Source organism: Lynx rufus, unplaced genomic scaffold (assembly GCF_022079265.1).
Source record: "Lynx rufus isolate CCGP_SWC_20201006 ecotype Redwood Valley unplaced genomic scaffold, mLynRuf1.p SCAF_1, whole genome shotgun sequence".
Classification (NCBI taxonomy): domain Eukaryota; kingdom Metazoa; phylum Chordata; class Mammalia; order Carnivora; family Felidae; genus Lynx; species Lynx rufus.
Window position 1 is genome coordinate 124,047,532 of NW_025814823.1, and position 20,901 is coordinate 124,068,432.

A 20,901-nucleotide genomic window follows, 5' to 3' on the forward strand; every position below is an offset into this window, starting at 1 on the left:
TATCAACTATGTTATCAATGAAGTTTCTGGTCTACAGTAGGCTATTAGCAATTAAGCTCTGGGGAAAAGTTATATACAAGTTTACGACTATGGCGGTGGAGGGTGTAGCTGTCAGCACTCTTTATTTAACCCCTGTTCAAGGTCAACTGTAGTTAGGTCTTGTATTTTAATCAGTTTGGTGTAATATATATACACACACACACACACACACACACATATATATTATACACATACACACACACACACACACACATATATATGTATGTATGTATATTTAAGTTTTTACTTATTTTGAGAGACCGAGAGAGAAAGGCAGAGACAGAGTCCCAAGCAGGGTCTGCACTGTCGGCACAGAGCCCAATGTGGAGCTCGAACTCATGAATCATGAGATCGTGACCTGACCTGAAATCAAAGGTTAGATGCTTAAGTGACTGAGCCACCTAGGCATCCCCAGTCTGTTATCCGTTCATTGCAGCATTTACACCATTTATATTTAAAGTTATTGCCAACATGGCTGGGTTTAAATCTATTATCTTGCTATTTGTTTTCCATTTGTCCCACCTATTCTTTGTTTCATTTTTTCCATGATCTTTTAGATAAAAAAGACTTTATCACCACTGTTGGCTATTAGCTCTGCCTCTTTATTTTTTTAGTAATTACTCTACAGCAGGAGTTGACAAACTATGGTCCATGATGAAATCTGGCCCACTGTTTGTTTTTGTAAATAAAGTTTTCTTGAAACACAGCCACCATCCATTTGCTTAAATATTGTTTGTGGTTACTTTCATCACATAGCAGCAGGGTTAGGTAGTTGTAACAAAGACTGTATGGCCCACAAGGCCTAACATATTTACCATCAAAACATTTACAGAAAAAGTTTGCTCAGACCACTGCTCTATGGTTTAAATTTAAGAATTAAGATCCAATAACAAAATGTAATTCCTCTGACAATTACTCACATTATTTTCTTGATTCTTGTTGTTCTTCAAGAGTGTGATAATACAATTATGAATAAAGAAAGCAAGGGTAAGCACTCCAGTCAGCTGTGGAAACTGAAATCTTATCTCTAGGAGAAAAAGAGAGTGAAAAAAACCCACATTAAAACTGACAAGTAGAAAATGAATGTTAGTGGCCAAAAGTTGATTATGAAAAATTAGTTGTCTTTGCCTTATCCAGGGAATAATAACATTAAAATGCCTTTACAAAGTTCCTCAAGACTAGCATTATACTTGAGCAAAGTACTTGAAAACAAAACAAAACAAAAAAAGGAATCAAGAGAAGACTACTCTGTGAGGGTAGCTTATATCAGATATTCCCGTTTGAGGTCACACAACTAATGTGTGGTGAAGCAGGATTCAATTTTAGGTCTAACTCTAAAGGTCTTCCTCTTCTAATATTTGAATCTGTCAGAAAAACACTTTTAGAAAATGAATCAGAAAAGGGAGAATTAGTCATCTAAAATTTTTCAAAGGCTAATCTAAGAAAGCATTGCTTAAAAATACTAGAAATAATTTAAATGTCTACAGAGAGGGAAATGGTTAAACTATGATACAGTTGCTCAATGGTATACAGTATGTATGAATTATGTTCTAGATAATTATTTAACACCAAGGCAAATGTACATGATTTAAGTAGCATGCATAGTATGATTTTACATTTATTTAAAATATTTTGTGTGCATATATATGTATATATATATGCACAGAAAAAAATGGAGAGATAATCACAAAAATTTAAATAGTGGTTACTTCTGACTAATGGGATTTATTTTATTTTTTAAATACTTATTTACTTTGAGAGAGAGAGAGAGAGAGAGCGCACAAGTGGCAAAGGGACATAAAGAGAGGGAGAGAGAGAATCCCAAGCAGGCTCCATGCTGTCAGCACATGGTCCAACATGGGGCTTGAACTCACGAACCATGAAATCGTGACTTGAGGTGAAATCAAGAGTCAGATGCCCGAACAACTGAGCCACCCCATGACTAGTGGGATTTATTTTAAATTAAACACTTACCTATATTCTCTTAATTTTCTACAATAAGTCCAAAGTTATGATGAAATAAGAATAATAAGACAATATTTCAAAAGCATTGTTATTTTCTGTCTTTGAGGTCTACTAACACAAAAATGAAAAAAAATGCTGTAAGGGGGAATAAGGCCTTGATTTACATGAAAACAGTGCTAGATCTGGACAGAGTAGATGACAAAGTGGAGAACAAGTCATCTTGGGGAGATTCCTTGTGTAAAAAGTAGAAACAAGAAAAGAAAGTCTACTGACTTTTTGCCATAATATTTTAGGAAAGAAAATAAGAATTAAGCACTAGCTTCTAAAAGAAATCAAGATGTAAGATATTAAAAATTATACACTTTAGTTTTCTGTTAAGTTTTTGTTGGTCTGTTATCTTTTATCTGAATTTTTATTTGTGGAAACAATTCCAAGTATATTTTTCTTAAGAAAATTCTCCCCTTTACTGCCTGTAATCTTTAAAATTTTTTACATGTAACCAATAAAATAAAATGTGGAGGTAACTCCAACTTCTGCTTTAAAAAAATCAGCTTTTTAAAAAAGTTTTTTAGATTTTTAAGTAGTCTACACTCAACTTGGAGCTCAAACTTACAACACGGAGATCAAGAGTTGCACACCCTATTGACTTAACCAGCCAGGCACCCTCCCCCAAAATCAACTCTTAATAAATTGTGCATTCAAGGATAACCTCATCACTTCAGATCAACAGTCAGCCTTATATTTATGTAATAGTAACAGAGGTACCATTTTTAGAAAGATGATAAAATATTATTCACATGACCATATTCTTTGCAGAGAAACAATAGAAAAACTCTTCGGTAAAAATTCAAAGTCATCAAATCACAAAGGAAGAGAGGAAAAGAGAAAGAAACAAAGAAATCACAAAACAACCAGAAATCGATTAATAAAATGGCAGTATTAAGTCTACACCTATCAATAATTATTTTAAATGTAAATGGACTAAATTCTCCAACCAAAAAACACAGAGTGGCTGAATGGATAAAATAAGACCCAACCAGAGGCTGCCTCCAAGAGACTCACTTTAGCACTAAGCATACAAATAGAATGTAAGTGATGGGATGGAAAAAGATATTCCATGCAAATGTAAACCAAAAGAAAGCAGGGCTATATGTATATCTGACAAAATAGACTTTAAATCTAAGACTGTAATAAGAAACAAAGAAGGTCATTATATAATAATAAAGGGATCAACTCATCAAGAAGGTATAACATTTGCAAATATTTATGCTCCCAACATAAAAACACCTAAACATATAAAGGAAATATGAACAGATCTGATGGGGGGGGGGGGGAAATAGATAATAATACAATAAAAGTGTAAGATTTCAATACTACACTTTCAACACTGAATAGATAATCCAGAGAGAAAATCAAAAAGGAAATATTGGATTTAAATGACATATTACACCAGATGTACTTAACAGACATTTCCAGAACATTCCATCCAATAACAGAATACACATTCTTCTCAAGTGCACATGGAACATCTCCAGGATACATCACATGTTAGCCTATAAAACATATCTCAAATTTAAGAGGCTTGAAATCATACCAAGCATCTTTTCCAATGATGGTATGAAACTAGAAATCAATTACAGGAAAAAAAAAATGGAAAATTCACAAATGTGGAGATTAAATAACATGTTACTGAACAACCAATGAGCCAAAGAAGGAATCAAAAGAGATATCAATATCTTGAGACAAATGAAAATGGAAACACAATATATCAAAACTTAAAAGATGAAGCAAAAACAGTTCTAAGAGGGAAAATTATAGTAATAAACATCTACATTAGAAAACAAGAGCTCAAATAAACAACCCAACTTTATACCTCAAGTAATAATAAGAAAAAAGAACAAATTAACCTCAGTTGTAGTAGAAAGTAAAAATAACAAGAGGGTAGAAATGAGAGGAGAGCAGAAATAAATGAAATGGACACTAAATAGACAACAGAAAAGATCAATAAAATTAAGAGCTTTTTTTTTTTTTTTAAAGATAAACAAAACAGACAAACCTTTAGCTGTATTAAACAAGAAAAAAGAGAGAGGACTTAAATTATAAATAGGGGCACCTGGGGGGCTCAGTCAGTTGACTGTCTGACTTTTGATTTTGGCTCAGGTCATGATCTCGGGGTCATGGGATTGAGCCCTAAATTGGGTGTGGAGCCCACTTGGGATTCTCTCTCTTTCTCTCCCTTTGCCCCTCTCTCCCATTCATGTGCTCTCTCTCTCTCTCTCCAAAAATAAAATTTAAAAATTAAAAAAAACATAAATGAAAGAGAAGACTTCACAAGTGATACTACAGTAATAAAAATCTATAAGAGACTACTGTAAACAAATACACACCAACAAATTAGACAATTTAGAAGAAATTAATACATTATTAGAAACATACAAACTACCAAGACTGAATCATAAATAGAAAATATGAACACACCAGTTTCTACTGAGGAGATTGAATCAGTAATAAAAAATCTCTCAATAAAGACAAGTAAGTCTAGGCAGGACCAGATGTCTTCACTGGTGATTTCTACCAAATATTTGAAGAAGAATTAATACTAATCCTTTTTAAACTCTTCCAAAAAATAAAAGAGGAGGGAACACTTGTAAACTCACTTTATGAGGGCAATATTACCCTGATATCAAATCCAGACAAGGCCACTACAAGAAAATTACAGGCCAGTATCCGTGATGAACGCAGATACAAAAATCCTCAACAAAACATTAGCAAACTGTTTTCAATAATACATTAAAAGAATAATATAGCACGATTAAGTGGGATTTATTTGAGGGATGCAAGGAGAGTTCAACATCTACAAATCAATCAGTTAATACCCCACATTAATAAAACGAGGGATAAAAAATCATATGGTCATCTCAATGGATGCAGAAGAAGCATTTTACAAATTTCAACATCCATTTATGATAAACACTCTCAACAAACTGGGTATGGAGGGAATGTACATCAGTGTAATAAAGGGCATGACCAACATCAAGCTCAACAATGAAAAGCTGAAATCTTGCTCACCAAGATTAGGAACAAGACAAGGATGCTCACTCTCACCATTCTTATTCAGCATAGTACTAGAAATCCTAGCCACAGCAATTAAACAAGAAAAAGAAATAAAAGGCACCCAAATCAGGAAGGAAGAAGTAAAAGTGTCCCTATTTGCAGATGACAGTATATTGCCTATAGAATACTCTAAAGACTCCACCCAAGAACTGTTAGAACTAAGAAATAAATTCAGTAAAATTTCAGGATACAAAATCAACACACAAAAACCTGTTGCATTTCTTTTTTTCTTAAGCTTATATTTCTTTATTTTTAAGAAAGACAGTGCGAGTGGGGGAGGGGCAGAGAGAGAGGGATACAGAGAATCCTAAGCAGGTTTTGCACTGTTAGTGCAATGCAGAGCCCGATGTAGGGCTCAAACTCATGAACCACGAGATCATGCCTTGAGCTGAAGTCGCACTCTGAGCCACCCAGGCACCCATGTTGTACTTCTATACACTAACAATGAACCATTAGAAAGAGAAATTAAGGAAACAATTACATTTACAATAGCATCAAAAAGAATAAAGTACTTAAGAATAAATTTAACCAAAGAGGTGAAAGGCCTATAAGGTAAAACTAAGAGTAATGACAGAAATTGAAGAAGACACAAATGGAAATAAATGGAAAGATATGCCATCTCCATGTATTTGAAGAATCATTATTGTTAAAATACGCATGCCACCTAAAGCAATTCAGTGTAATCCCTATTAAAATTCCAATGGCATTATTCACAGAAATAGAACAAACAATCCTAAAATGTATATGACACCACAAAAGACCCCCAAGCCAAAGCAGTCTTGAGGAAAAATAAAGCTGAAGGCATCACAATCTCAGATTCAAACTACAGGACAAAGCTATAGTAATCAAAACAGTATGGTACTGGCAAAAAAAGAGACAAAGAGATCAATGGAACAGAAAAGAGTCCCCAGAAGTATATCCACACATTTATGGTCAATTCATTTATGTCAAAGGAGCCAACAATATACAAACTAGATCACTCATCACCCAGCTGTGAATTATCACCTCAGCAGTACTTTAGCTATATCCCCAGGTTCTGACAGTGTTTTCATTAACACTGCTTTTCTACATATTGTTGATTCAGAGAGAGGGAATAAATGAGGCTATAGCAGCTCTGACCTCAGCTTTAATTATTATTATTATTATTATTAATAGTAGTAGTAGTAGTAATTTGACTGGAGCAGCTCCATTATGAACCCTATGTTTAGGCAGGGAATTATATGACTACTTTTCCTCTACCTTACTGACCTCCTGGAGACATAGAGGACTATCTCCTACTTCAGCCAACCTTAAATAAAACAGAAAGATGGTTTGAGCCACTAAAGTTATTTTTAAGTTAAATAGAAAGCTCTTCATAATTGGGCTTTGCCTCTTTATCCTTATCTCCAGTCACTTCCCCAACAAGTATTCTTTCACTGCAGCCTCCCAAATTCTTGTAATTTCCTAAATGGGTCATGTTATCTCAGGCCTTAGCTATTGCTTAAACATGTTGTTCTGTTGACGTGGAATACACCCATCCTCCAATTCTTCATTTAAATAATTCCTTGGCCCTTAAAACATTCTCTGTTTAGAACCCATATCTAATTTCTAATTCTTTATTATTATTATTATTATTAGAGAGAGAGAGCAAGTGGGGGAGAGGGGCAGAGGGAGAAAGAGAGAGCAAAGCATGACTCGGGGCTTGATCCCACGACCCTGGATCATGGCCTAGGCCAAACTCAAAAATCAGATGTTCAACTGACTGAGCCACCCTCAGGTGCCCCTGATTTCTAATTCTTATTTACATGAAATTTGTCTATATTATTACGTCTCTTTTATATATCTCTGCATTATAATCATTAATTCACAAACTGGTCTTACTGCTCAACTGTAAGCTCCTGGAGGGCGGTGAGCCATGTCTTTTTTGACAATGTATGACTCATAATCAGAGGTATTAATTTCTATTCAGAATAAAGGACTTCAGCTGTTATCAGTGGTCAAAATTTGATTTTAAATTGTTCTTCAAACTGATTTTGCTTTTTGCTAAGATCTATTAGTTTTCAATAGGCTCTCTTCAGTATAGCTAATCTTTCCTGTCTTTCAAAGCAGTCAACCCCTATTACCATTAAATGCTTCCTGAAGCAACTTGTTAGTTGATCCTTTTCTAACTATGTCAGGTGATACCAGTGTTGTTTGTCAAATTAGAATAAATATCCAGCTTTTTCCAATTAGCCAACAAAAACTCTTTTTGAGCATCTTTCCTAAAAACCTGAGGGGCACCTGGGTGGCTCAGTCGGTTAAGTGTCCAACTTTGTACCAGGTCATGATCTTGTATTCTGTGAGTTTAAACCCGGTATCAGGCTCTGTGCTGACAGCTCAGAGCCTGGATCCTGCTTCAGATTCTGTGTTTCCCTCTCTCTGCCCCTCCCCTGCTCATCCTGTCTGTCTCTCTCTAAAATAAACATTTGAAAAAAACCCTGAAATTCTTTTCAACAGTTTTACTGATATATAATTCATATGCACTTCACCCATTTAAATGTACAACCATTTTGGAAAGCCATTTGGATATATCTACCAAAGCAGAGTATACGCATACCCTCTGACCTCACAATTCCACTCCTAGGTTAATACTCAAGAGAAAGCTGGCATATTTTCATCAAAGATATGTAGGAGAATAGAGTACTGCAATAAACATAATACTAAACAACTGGAGACAAATGTCCCTTAACAGTAAAAGATAAAACAAATTGTGTGTATAGTTATATGGTAAGATACCAGTGAGAATGAATGAACTACAACAGACATAATATGGATCAGTATCACAGTACAATGTTGATTGGAAGAAGCCAGACACAAAAGAATGTATGTTCTATATTCCTTTTACGTGATGTTAAAAAAACAACAGACAACCCCCTTTAGGGCTAGAAGTTAGAACAGTGGTTATCACTGTAGGGAGACAGTGGCTGGTAGGCATACTGAATGGGACTTCTGGAGTGCTAGTTTTTTTATCTGGTGCTAGGTATCTAGTATGTTCTTTGTGATGTATACTTATGAGTTGTGCACTTTTATATGTGTATGTTATGCTTCAATAAAAAGTTCAAAAGCAAAAACAAAAAAATGGTAAGGCCTACACATTAAAAATATGAAAAGAAAAATTCCATTATGTTTGGAGACATTATTAAGCATCAATGAATGCACGGTAGAATGCAGTCTGCCTCTAATAACATTAATAACAAAACTACTTAAATCATATGTAGTTAGAAAATTACTTTTTTCTGGTTGCATATGAACACAGTGCTGCTATCAAATGGACAATCACCCCATAATCCTTGAATATCAGTGTCTGAAATCTTTGTGAAATCAGTTCCAAACCATTTAATAGGTTTTCATTGTTAAAATGTATTCTTTTTTTTTTTTTTTTTTAAATTTTTTTCAACGTTTATTTATTTTTGGGACAGAGAGAGACAGAACATGAACGGGCGAGGGGCAGAGAGAGAGGGAGACACAGAATCGGAAACAGGCTCCAGGCTCTGAGCCATCAGCCCAGAGCCTGACGCGGGGCTCGAACTCCCGGACCGCGAGATCGTGACCTGGCTGAAGTCGGACGCTTAACCGACTGCGCCACCCAGGCGCCCCGTTAAAATGTATTCTTGACAGCAGTCTTAAATGTGTGCTAATTGTTAAAAGTTAAATAGTATTACAGGGCTCCCAACAAAAAAACAGTATTCTCTTGCTTCATACCTTCAATCCTAAATCTTGTTTCCTAGAGGTAACTAATTATAACTTATTTTTAACATGCTTATATTCCTTTTCCCTTATTTTTTAAATTTTAGACATAATCCATTGCTTTTCTACCTGAAGACTTTAGTCCTTTTCTATTACTACCATCACTCACATTTTCCCATCTCTAACCCCTCCATATAATCACAATTCAAATTTTGATTTTACAAAATCAATATTCAGTGTTTTAATTTTCATGGTTATTCTGTACTATTCAGTTATTATTATGTTTTCTTATATAAAAATACTTTTGTTGGCCTGTTTTTATGGAGATATGGAGGTTTTTACTTTTTGGTTGCCTGTCTAGTTAACACTAATTTTTCCCCAAACTCTCCAGAAGAATGGTAAAACTTTACCCACTCTATCCATACAACACATCAAACAATCTTTTCCATTTCATTTTCCTTTTGGAAAAATTGCTTCCTGGGGTGCTCTGTCTGCTGCTGTGGTCTGGGCAGGGTGCTCACTAGGCCTGCTGCACAGCTGTTTCCTAGGATATCCCTTCACTGCCACTCAGAGGAGTTTGCAATTTACTGCTTTTTGGTGGAGCACATTTTGCAGTTTTTTGTGAGAAAGAGTGTATGGAAGGTAAAATTTTGTGAGACTTTACTTTCTGAAAATAGCTTTATTGTACTCTACCACTTCAGTGAGGGTATGGTAGGATTTGAAATTTTAGGTTAAAATAATTTATTCTGAGACCTTTATGACACTTTTCTAGCTTTTGGAGTTATTAAAGTCTGATACTATTCTGAACCCAGACCTTTTTTACAGACCTATCCTTCATCCATAGAAGCTTTCAGGGTCTTCTCTTTATCTGTGGTGTTCTAAAATCTTATGATGATATGCTCTGGTATGGGTTTCATTCACAGTGCTGGGCACTTTGGGTCCTGTACATCTAGAAACTCATGTTTTTCGGTTTGCAGGAAAGTTCAATTATTTCTTTGATAATTTCTTCCCCTTTCATATTCTTTGTTCCATGGAACTATTTTTCATTATTGGGCTACCTGGATTAATGCTCTAATTTTCTTATCTTTTGTTTTTCCTTCCTTCCTTCCTTCTTTCCTTTCCTTCCTTGCTTCCTTCCCTCCTTCTTCTCTCCCTTTTTTCCTCCCATACATCCATGATTTCTAATAAAATTTTGGGAAGTTAGCTTTATCTTCCAAATTTTCTTTGCATTCTTAATTTCCATTATATTTTTGGTTTCTTTTTCTTTTCTTTTCTTTTTTTTTTTGAGAGAGAGAGAGAGAAAGATTGAGAGAGAGAGAGAGAGAGAGAGAGTGTGTGTGTGTGTGTGTACACGCACATAAGAGTGGGGTAGGGGCAAAGGGAGAAGGAGACAGAATCTTAGGTACGCTCTACACTCAGCTCAGAGCCTAACACAAGGCTTAATCTCAGGACCATGAGTTCATGACCTGAGCCAAAATCAAGAGTCTGACACTTAACTGACTGAACCACCCAGGCGCCCCATCTACTATATTTTTGGTTTCTAAGACCAAGGTACCTCCTTTTTTTCCTTCCTTGGCATCCAAATACTATTTCATGGATATATCACTGTCTTGTGTCACTTTGAGAAGGTAATTTTTTGAAAGTTTTTTCTTTTGTTCCCTCTTATTCTTCTTGTCCCTTCAAGGTCCTCCCTCTTGCCCCAGTTTTGTTTTCATGTAAGAGGTTTTCCACAAATATCTAGTGAACTTCGTCTATTGTTTAATATTTAAAAGTGAAGCACTAAAAAAATGTATACTTAGTAAACATCTAAATGGTCTGATACAAGCAAGGTACTTGCCATTTTTTTGGGAGAACCCAAATATCCAAGACTCTAGGTCTTTCCTCTTGGGTTTGTCAGTTTCTACAGAGGAGAATCCTTTGTTATTCTATGTTGTCAGCATTCTGGGAGCCAAAGAGTAAAGAGAAGAGATTTGGAGGGGTACAGGGAGGGAGGACCTTCTCACCATTCAGCATATACACTTTCGCTTAGTCCCTGTTTTCAGACTAGAGCCTTTTTTCCACCCTTTGTTGTATTTGGAGAGCCTGAGTTTTGAGCCTGACTATTCAGTCTTCCATTTCTTGCTAGGTTGAGGAGGAAATGGGTTTATAATACAACTACTCCTGATGTAAACTTTCAGGGAATTCTATCCATTTTAGGCCCTTTTCCTTACTCTTGCTTTGTGAGTGACCCAAAAACCTTCAAATACTGAGGGTTTCAATGTGTAGCTCAAAACGGCTTCCTCTGTAGTGGAATCCCTCTCTATAGGTACTTACATTTCAGCTTTGTCTACTTTGCTGTCAGTCTAACCATCTTTCAGTTTGCCAGCATCTAATAATCTGTTGCTATCTCTTGCCTGCTGTTGTCTCTTCTACAGTCCCCTTTGTTTGTTACTTCTTTACTGTTGTTTTAATGACATTTAGGGAGGAGTAGGGATAAACACATTTATTCATTCAACATTGTTTAGTGACTACTCACTATGCCCTTGGAATTATTATAGGCCTTGGGGGTACAATAGTAATAAAGAATTATAGAAAACAAAAACAAAGAAACATTTCTTTTCTCAGGAGCTAATATTCTTCTTAAGGGAGACAGATACACAGGTTAAAAAAAAATACAGGTATTCCTTACCAAGTGAACTTCAATCTCTGAATTTAAGAAACAAATAAATTTTTAGAATAAAATAAAATAAATTTTTAGAAATGTTTGTTATCTTAACTTCTGCTATTTTCTATCTGAAACTCAGGACCCAAATAGATTAGAAAAACAGATACCCCTTAATATGCCAATTCATATCAGAATTAAGAACTTAAAAGATATAGATGACCAGGAATATTTGCATATAAGATTTGGTAGAGGTGGGAGTGGGCAGGAAGCCAAGGAAGGCCTCTTTAATGATACTAACCATATGGATACCTGCGAAAAGACAAGGGCATTGTGTACACAGTTACCAGTGCAAGGACTTGGGGACACAAGCGTGCTTGCCATTCTTGTGGAACAGCAGGGAAGACAGTGTGGCTGGAGTAGACTAAATAAGTAGGAGAGTAGTAGGGAATGATAGCAGAGAGAAAGCCAGGAGTCAGATCATATAGGACCAAGACTATGATAAAGACTTGCTTTATTCTGAATGAGAAGGGAAACCGTTAGAGGCTTATGGACGTTGTGTTTTAAAAACATCACTCTGGCTGCTAGGGGTAGAACAAGACTACTGAAGGGGAGACAGAGTAGAAAGGGTGAGACTAGTTAAGAGGCTACTATAAAAATCCAGATGAGAAATTAGCATCTTGACACAATTCTTTTTGGTGGAAATGGTAAGAAGTAGTTAGATTCTCTGGGGCACCTGGATGGCTCAGTTGGTTGGGCGTCCGACTTTGGCTCAGGTCATGGCCTCACAATTTGTGGGTTTGAGCTCCGCACAGTTGTGCTGACAGCTCGGAGCCTGGAGCCTGCTTCAGATTCTGTCTCTGTCTCTCTCTCTCTGCCCCTCCTCCCTCACACTCCGTCTCTGTCTCTAAAAAAGGAATAAACGTTAAAAAAAAAAAAAAAGTAGTCAGATTCTCTATTTTATTTTCTTTAAAAAAATTTTTTTTAACGTTTATTTATTTTTGAGAGATAGAGAGACAGAGCATGAACGGGGGAGAGTCAGATAGAGGGAGACACAGAATCTGAAACAGGCTCCAGGCTCTGAGCTGTCAGCACAGAGCCCGACGCGGGGCTCGAACTCACAGACCGCGAGATCATGACCTGAGCCGAAGTCGGCCGCTTAACCAACTGAGCCACCCAGGCGCCCTCGTTTTATTTTAAAAGTACAGCTGACATGCTTTGCAGACATGTAGGGTGGGGAAAAAAAAAAGAACAGTCAAGTATGACTCCAAAGTTTTGGGCCTGAGCAAGTGGAAAACTGGAGCTACAACTTTCTGAATTACAGAAACCAGGGAGAGCAGGTTAAGCAGGTTGGAGGGATGGGGGTGGATGAGGAATAAAACAAGTATTTGTTTTTCATAAATTTCAATTTGAGATACCCAGTGGACATCCAAGGGGAGATGTAGAAGGGGCAGGTAGGTATTTGAGTATGGATCTCAGGGGAGAGATCTGGGCTAGAGATATAAAATTGGGACTAGTCATCATATAGACAATATTTAAAGCCAGGTGACTACATGCTATTACTTAGAGAATGAGAGTAGAGATAAAAGAGGCTTGAGTAAAACCCTGGATAACTCTGTAATTCACCGGTCAGAAATATGAGAAAGATCGGTCATGTAGAAGAATCAAGAGAAAATGGGGTTTTAGAAGTTAAGTATAGAAAATGTTTCAAGATGGAAGCAGTGACCAAATGTGCCCAGGCTACTGATAGGTTGAGCAGGACGAGAAGGAGTTATTGGTTGTCAGTGGAGTGACTGAGGCAAAAGCCTAACAGACATGAGTTCAAGGCAAAATGGAAGGAGAAGTAGAAACGGCACAGAAAACTCTTTCAAAGAGTTTTTCTTTAAAGGGAAGCAACAGCTAGAGGGGAATGCAGGGTCATATGAGCTTTTGTTTTTAGACTGAAAGACAGATTTATATTCTGGTAGGAATAATTGAGTAAAGGAAAATTTTGATGATACATGATTAAAAAGACAGAAGGGATAACTACAGAAATAAAGTCTTGGAGGCAGGCAGGATGGGATGAAATACATGAGGAGATTTTTTTTTCTCATTATTTTCTAATTACCTAGGAAGAAGAGTAATGGGATCCACTAAATTGAAAAAGGAATTTTAAGTAACAAAAGTATATAAATAAAGATTCAATCAGAATACAAGTTTATGTGAATTCTTCATCAGGACAGTAAAGAGTCATACCCTCCAAAGTTCCCTGACTCTTAATTAAATTAGGATTTACTGAAAAAGATTTATGCTATATTTTCATTCCTAAGAAATTCTTCAATCATGATAAAGTAACCAGTTTCAGGACCATAAATATTAACACAAGCCTCTTTAATCCTCATGATTCTCCCTTCATATCATTTAAAAGTGAAATTAAGTGAGGGATATCTGGGTGGCTCAGTTGGTTATGTGTCCGACTCTTGATTCGGCTTGGGTCACGATCCCAGGGTTGTGGGATAGAGCCCTGGGTCACACTCTACACTGAGTGTGGAACCTGCTTGAGATTCTTTCTCTCTCTCCCTCTACCCTCCCTCTCCCCATTCTCTCTCTCTCTCTCAAAAAAAAAAAAAAAAAAAGTGAAATAAATGGCTTAACCTCTTTTTAAATATATTCTCCTTTTCATCTTCTAAATATTTATACTCTTTTTTTCATTCATATTTCTCTCATGTCCTATCATTAGCAGAAACATTTATCACTAAGACTCTTACTATAAATCAGTATGGATCTAATTTTAGAAAAAAACATCCTGGACTATTTTTATCAATGAATGGAAGCACTAGCTTAATGTTGCCATTTTCATCTGTGTTCAATTTTAAATACAAACTGAAAGAGAAGGATGCCTTTCAAGATCCAATTATTTCCTTTATCCCGAATTGACACTGACTTATGAACTTCTTATAGAAATAAAAAAATCAAAGCTAATGCACCAAGATGATCTGAAAACAAGTAACCATAACAAACAACTTTCAACAAATACCAACTCAATACACCTGGAAAACCCAGGAATGTTGTAACAAGAGAAATAGAATGAGTGGTAGACAATTATAATTGCTGACTTTAGAGAGAAACACCAGATACTAAATAAATTTGAATTCTAGACTGCCTGAATTAACAGGTGAAGAATGGAAAGAAAGCAGTCTCTCTAAACAAGGGGATTTTGTACTACTTTCTCTTTATTAGTTTCCAGGAGACTAGTATAATACTCACTTCTATTTTTTAATCTGTTCTCTCATTTAGCATTATCCATTCATTGCTTCCTAATCCTCTAAATTTGAGTGACTTAAGAAATTCCCAATTTATAACCATGAGAGAAAAAAGCAGGGAGGGTACACTTAAAATTATCATCTTAATTAGCAGGAAAAACAATTTAAAAAAAACCATGAGGAGAACAATGATGTTAATGAAGAGTATTATCTACATATATTAACACCGACCAGGTTCTAAATCTCTGAAATTCTAAGGGTGTACTTTCACAGAAAAGTCTAGAAAATGAGTTCTTGATTTTTCAATTGCATTATAACTTCAGTGAACTTCAACTCTAAAGCAGAAAGGACAACAGACCCTGGTTACTCCTAACTGAAAGAAAAGCAGAGATATTTCAATTGTATCCCTGTTTTTAGCTTAATATTAAGCATTAATAAACAGTGCTCATTCAAAAAATACCACTATTTGTTTTATGATAGCAGTACTTTAACAATAGTTAATAACTAAAGGTCACATTTTTTTGTAATTTACTGATTCTTTATTTGACCAAAACAGCTCACCTGGTACAAAATATTCTGTTTGCATAAACCAATGAAATTCCAAATGAATTCCCAAGCGAATGGCCTTCAAGGTGACAAGGAAAATCAAATAGAGAACAGATACTGTGCCTGTGAGAAAAAATTCAGAAACCATTGATCATTTTTGTGTATTTTACAGACTATTTTAAAATTAAGCTTTGTTTCTATATTCTCAGCAAAGTTTGGAAAATTATTACCTTCATGGATTATGCCCACTAAAACCCAGGTGTGATCTAAAGAACAGAAACCAGCTATGTGAGTTTTCAGAAAACAAAGCAAAACATTATATAGTGGGCCTAAGAACTAGATGAAGGTGGCTCATATACTGAAGAAGGCAAGACTGTCTAATTTATTTATGAGTTAAGTGGAGGATACATGCAAAGAATTCATTACAAAACTGTATGGTTACATAGGAGAAAAAAACAACATCAAACTGACTCTTATTCTTTGTACTGGAAATATCAGAGATAGTCAATAAGCAGGAAAAGTCTGCCACAGTATTTACTGAAAGATGGTAAGAAAGTAGAGAAAGAAAAGTAGTGACTGTGGATTATAAACCTATTTGATAAAGGTGATAAGCCAAATAATCCATGAACACTCTGATGTCGTATCTGGATAAGGTTTCAACTAGGCAGTACTACCTATTAGATGAAAAGATTACAGATTCTACTCATAGGTATTTATACACAGGGTGAGGTGGACATTCACAGCTTCTGGTAATCTAGAAGTTAAAGAATTATTCCTTTAAGGAGTTAAATCCAGTCATTATGGAGTAGAGTCAGGGAATTCAAGTAGGTTTCTTTCTTTAAGAATTAGATAAAAATTTCTGTAAAGAAGCTACAGTTTTAAAAGAAAGGGAGAGTATCAAGAAAAAGGGCAAAAGCAAAATATCCTTAAGGAGGTGGAAAATAATCAACCTGGTTACAAGTTTTGTGATTGTTTAACAAATATTTCTATAAATTTATATGCCAACTTTTAAAGATCTGTTCCATAGGAAAGTCGGCAAGCAAATCAGGAAACCACAAATGAGCTACTCTGGGTTTGCAGATTAGCTGATTCAGAAAGAATAAAAACAAGAGGCCAAAGCTTATATAACCACAACTTTTCATTCTCTGTCGGTGTCTATGGCAGTCTTGTAGTGAATCCTATTGTGAGACAGAGAGGTATAGAAAAATACCCTTACCTCCTACTTTGGTTTTCTGAAACTCAAAAAGCTAGCTCCTTGATGTGATGAGTAATCTAATTATTTTATACTCTAGGGCCTACCAGGAGATCAGATCTATAGGGAGGAGGTGAAATCCTATGGTTTATTTGGGGTTATCAATTTTTTATGACTGTTATCCTTGTCTTTAGCTAACCAGATCTAAGCTTTCATTAGGGGTTCCTTTCACCGTCTAAAAGCTCAGTGTTGCAAAAGTGCTGCAAAAAAAAAAAAAAAATGTGAAAACATTCCTTTAACGATGCTAAAATTTCTGAAATTTCTTCAGTGATTTCAGAAATTTCCGTAAAACAGGGCTCACAGTAAGAAGTCTCTTCCTTTAAAGAGGGCTTTTCTCTCCAGTAGAGAGAAATCACTGAGGAGGATGGCAAAAGCAGAATAAGCTGGGCAGGTTGAGTTAGATAAAAAATGATATCCCAGGTCGGAAGGTGATAATTCTGTGCTATACTTTTAAATAGAAACCGTAGGAAAAAAATATTCCATAACCTCCCTTAGTAAGTTCTAATGATTCCAATCCTTAGGAGTGAGAATTCCTATAATATCCAGTATGGATCTCTCCTCCTGAAATCTTAATGTTTCCTCTAATTGTACCCACAGAAGAAATGAGGAATAGTGTTTCAGTAAGGATAGAACAGGAAATCCAGTAATTCATCTTTAAAAAAAAGAACTTGGACTTAAAATGGTCATCTACATTTTCCTCTGTGCCAAACTCCACAAAGAAAACCAAAAAGCAGGGTAACATACAAATGAACAAATTGAACATAGATGAACAGGCCTAGTGGGTAACTCCCCCCAGCCAGACAGTATCCACAGAATCCAACATGTACTCCACTACACAGAAGCTCTATAACACAATGCCTTGGCTTACCTAGGATATTAAATTTTGAAAAAAATGAAGGAGATTTGAAATTGAGCAGTGGCAGCAGGAGCCCTATGAGGTAAAAGGGCACTGTCTTAGACTTATTCCACCACTTTTCAAACTGCTGCAGTCCCGTGTCATTGGCATAGAAAATCATAGAGCCATTGTCAGGGTGGCCACCACTCCCAGCACTTGGACAAATCACTGCAACAGGAAAGCATCAGATAAGAGAAGACCACAAAGAACAGACAATGAGTATCCCAAAAGACTGACACTTGTTCTACCAACCTCAACTTGTCTCACGAATATTAAGTTTCCCCTTTCTGGAAAAAATGGAGGGTTATATTTAGATATAAGATAGGACTCTTTTATCTGCAAACAATTAAAGGCGGTAGAATCTTAGACAATTCTGAGGTATATCCTTAATTTGTATGGGAAGCTATAAAATATCCCACCAACTATCCTTTGGTTCCATTGCCAGAGAGAAAATTTTGGGATGAATGGTATTTGATCTCATTTATACATTGATGTAAGAAATATTGAGGGTGATTTGTTACTTTTATGTTAATAACCCACACAAAGGCCAAAAAGCAGGTTTCTTTTAACAAAATCTATCGGGTTGGAATAAAAAGTGGACATCATTGAAACAGCTGACACAGTATTTCCAACACTGAATTGTTGGTTATAGCTTAAGAATCCTTGAATTCCAGCAATCTGGGATAATTCTCCCATAAGTTTATCACATTTTACAGCAGCCTAAGAGCCTAGATGATATCCAGAGAAGTGGGAATTGAATGAAACATTTTTCCTAACACTGATCTTCAAATGGTAATTTCTTTTGTTGAGGAGAGACAATACACATCATTCTGTGTTTCTATTTTCACAATAGTACTTTTCCTAATAATCAGCTCTTTTTAAAAGAACTCTTAATGCTGGTGAAAAATACTCCTATTGAGCAACATTCATACTCATTACTAGTCAAAGAGAAAAAGATACATTCATTTTAAGTTCTGTTTTTAATTTTATTCTCTATCTGTTTCTTGGCATGCCACAAAGCCAAACACTTAGTTTTCTTGCTTAGTCAGCATTTTTATTTTTTTTAATGTTTACTTTATTTTTGAGAGAGAGAGGAACAGCACAGCTGGGGAGAGGCCTAGAGAGGGGGACAAAGTATCTGAAACAGACTCTGTGCTGACAGCAGGGAGCCCAATGTGGGGCTCAAACTCATGAACTGTGAGATCATGACCTGAGCCAAAGTTGGATGCTCAACTGCTGAGGCACCCATTGTCCCTACTTAGTCAGCATTTCAACATGTATTTTTTTCTTTTATGTCTGGACAGAAGTAAATTAACTTGAATTTTTCTTGTGCTAGTAATTACAGTGGTAAAAAGCACAGGCTATGGAGATAAATTGACTAAATAACGAACCGTGACTCTGTCACTTAATACTTATGTAACCTTGGGCAAGTCATTAGTTTCTCTGTGCCTTCCTTGGTTTCTGCATCTAGAGAGTGAAGCAAAGAGGTACTGTACAACATTTAGACTAATGCCTGCTACACAGTAAGTATCCAAAAATGCCAGCTGTAATTTTATATTAACTGAGATGGACTATTTCATACTCTTACTATTTAATACATTCTTCAAAATAAGCAGATGAATCAGGAAGTGCTAGTATCAACATACCACTATGCAAAGTAAACTTTGCTGATGGTGTTCTTGAAATCATCAGTGTATGAAGAGATTTTAAAATTATACCAAAATATTTTAGGATAATTATTCAAAGGTGTGTGTGTGTGTCCAGAAAAAAGCTGGTACTTCACTCACTCATTTGCTAGTGTTAACAAAATACAGGTTAATAGGTTTAATTAAAGAGCAAAGTAAGATACTGAATAGTAAATACTGAAATGGTTGCTTCATGAGAGAGACTTTTGCCTGTTTCCTACATCCCCAAAGTCTAGAACAGTTCCTGACACAGGCTTAAAAAATATATATTGAATGAACTGTCCTCTCAGAGATCAATGTATTCAGCCATCAAAATGTTATCATCTTGGGGGCTCCTGGGTGGCTCAGTCAGTTAAGCATCTCTGGATTTTGCTTAGGTCATGATCTCACAGTTTGTGAGTTCGAGCCCTGTGCTGACAGCACGGAGCCTGCTTAGGATTCTCTCTTTCTTCCTCTCTCTCTCTCTCAAAATAAATAAAAACTTTAAAAAAATTATATCAATTTGGTATCTCTGAAATCTAAATACATAAAAGCCTTAGGTGATGTACAAGTTTAACAGTGAGACTGTTAACAAGGTTATCATAGCTTTGTTATTCACCTTCCCTGTGACTGCCATCATGGATAAATCCACATGCTACAAAGATTTATTGCAAATAAATTAATTGAAGGAAACTTTTCTAAGAAATTAAGATATTTTTGCTAAGCCTTCAATTTATTTTTCTGTATATATTTACTAACCTTTGTTCATTATCAGGAAATTAATTATTCTGTAGCATACAGTTTTGTGTATCTTAAATATTAGTAACTAATACAATAAACATCTAAAAAATTTTACAAACTGAGAACTATGCTTTTAGACTTCTGAAACAATTAGCAAAGATAGAGGCTCTTAAAAACAAGTATTGACTATTTATAGGCAAATAAGGATTTTATAGATGTTAGTTACAATTGTGAATTGCATAATATGAACTCAACCTTGTTTAGCTTACATTAACACAACGTTTTATGGAGTTTGTTTTTTTTTAAAGACACCAGTTGCTGAAAATTTAATAGTGGCTCAGTTAACATAATGATAATGATATTAAATTAATTATTTACCTAAGGTAAAGCAACATATTCTACCTTAAATCCGTTTTGAAGTGAAGTAGAAAATTAAAAACAAAACAAAACAAAACAAGCTAAGGGGCACCTGGGTGGCTCAGTCGGTTAAGCATCTGACTCTTGATATTGGTTCAGGTCATGATCTCACAGTTGTGATCTCAAGCCTCATGTTGGGCTCCATGCTGAGCATGGAGCCTGTTTGGGATTCTCTCTCCCCTTCTCCCACTCCCTCTCACTCTCAAAATAAATAAATAAACTTGAAACAACAAAACAGGGGCACATGGGTGGCTCAGCTGGTTAAGCTCAGGCCATGATCTGGCAGCGGTTCATGAGTCTGAGCACCACATCAGGCTCTCTGCTGTCAGCTCAGAGCCACTTCAGATCATCTGTCCCCTTTTTTCTCTGCCCCTCCCTCACTCATGCATGTACTTTCCCTCTTTTTCTCTCTCACTCTCTCAATCAAAAATAAATAAACATTAAAAACAAAACAAAACAAAAACAAGCTAAGCTTCAAATTCTAAGCTACTTACCCGGGTTGCTATCATTGGTACTCAGTACCGCATCTGTGTCATTAATGTGATGAATAAAATCTAAAAATTAGAGAAAAAAATACATTTTAATACCAAATAAAAGATGTTAAACTGATCACCCTCTAAAATCTTTGATCTATAAAAATCTTTTAAGATCTAGCATGGGGTAATACACCTAGTACAAGG

General features: G+C 35.7%; 1 protein-coding gene across 5 annotated transcripts in view; it reads right to left on the reverse strand.

The window, feature by feature from the left end:
* Positions 1–20,901, reverse strand: part of SLC38A9 (solute carrier family 38 member 9) — an 83,736-nt gene that overhangs the window by 18,475 nt on the left and 44,360 nt on the right. For 4 of the 5 annotated variants that reach the window (XR_006963405.1, XM_047086614.1, XM_047086622.1 and 1 more), the window contains 4 exons: positions 20,716–20,775; positions 17,373–17,567; positions 15,268–15,375; positions 960–1,066 (listed from right to left, as the gene is read on the reverse strand). Coding sequence is in view for 4 of the 5 variants with exons in the window: in XM_047086614.1 (XP_046942570.1) it covers positions 960–1,066; positions 15,268–15,375; positions 17,373–17,567; positions 20,716–20,775 (470 nt within the window). In the remaining variant the exon portion in view is untranslated. The remainder of the gene's footprint in view (positions 1–959; positions 1,067–15,267; positions 15,376–17,372; positions 17,568–20,715; positions 20,776–20,901) is intronic. The other variant, XM_047086630.1, reaches the window with a different exon arrangement.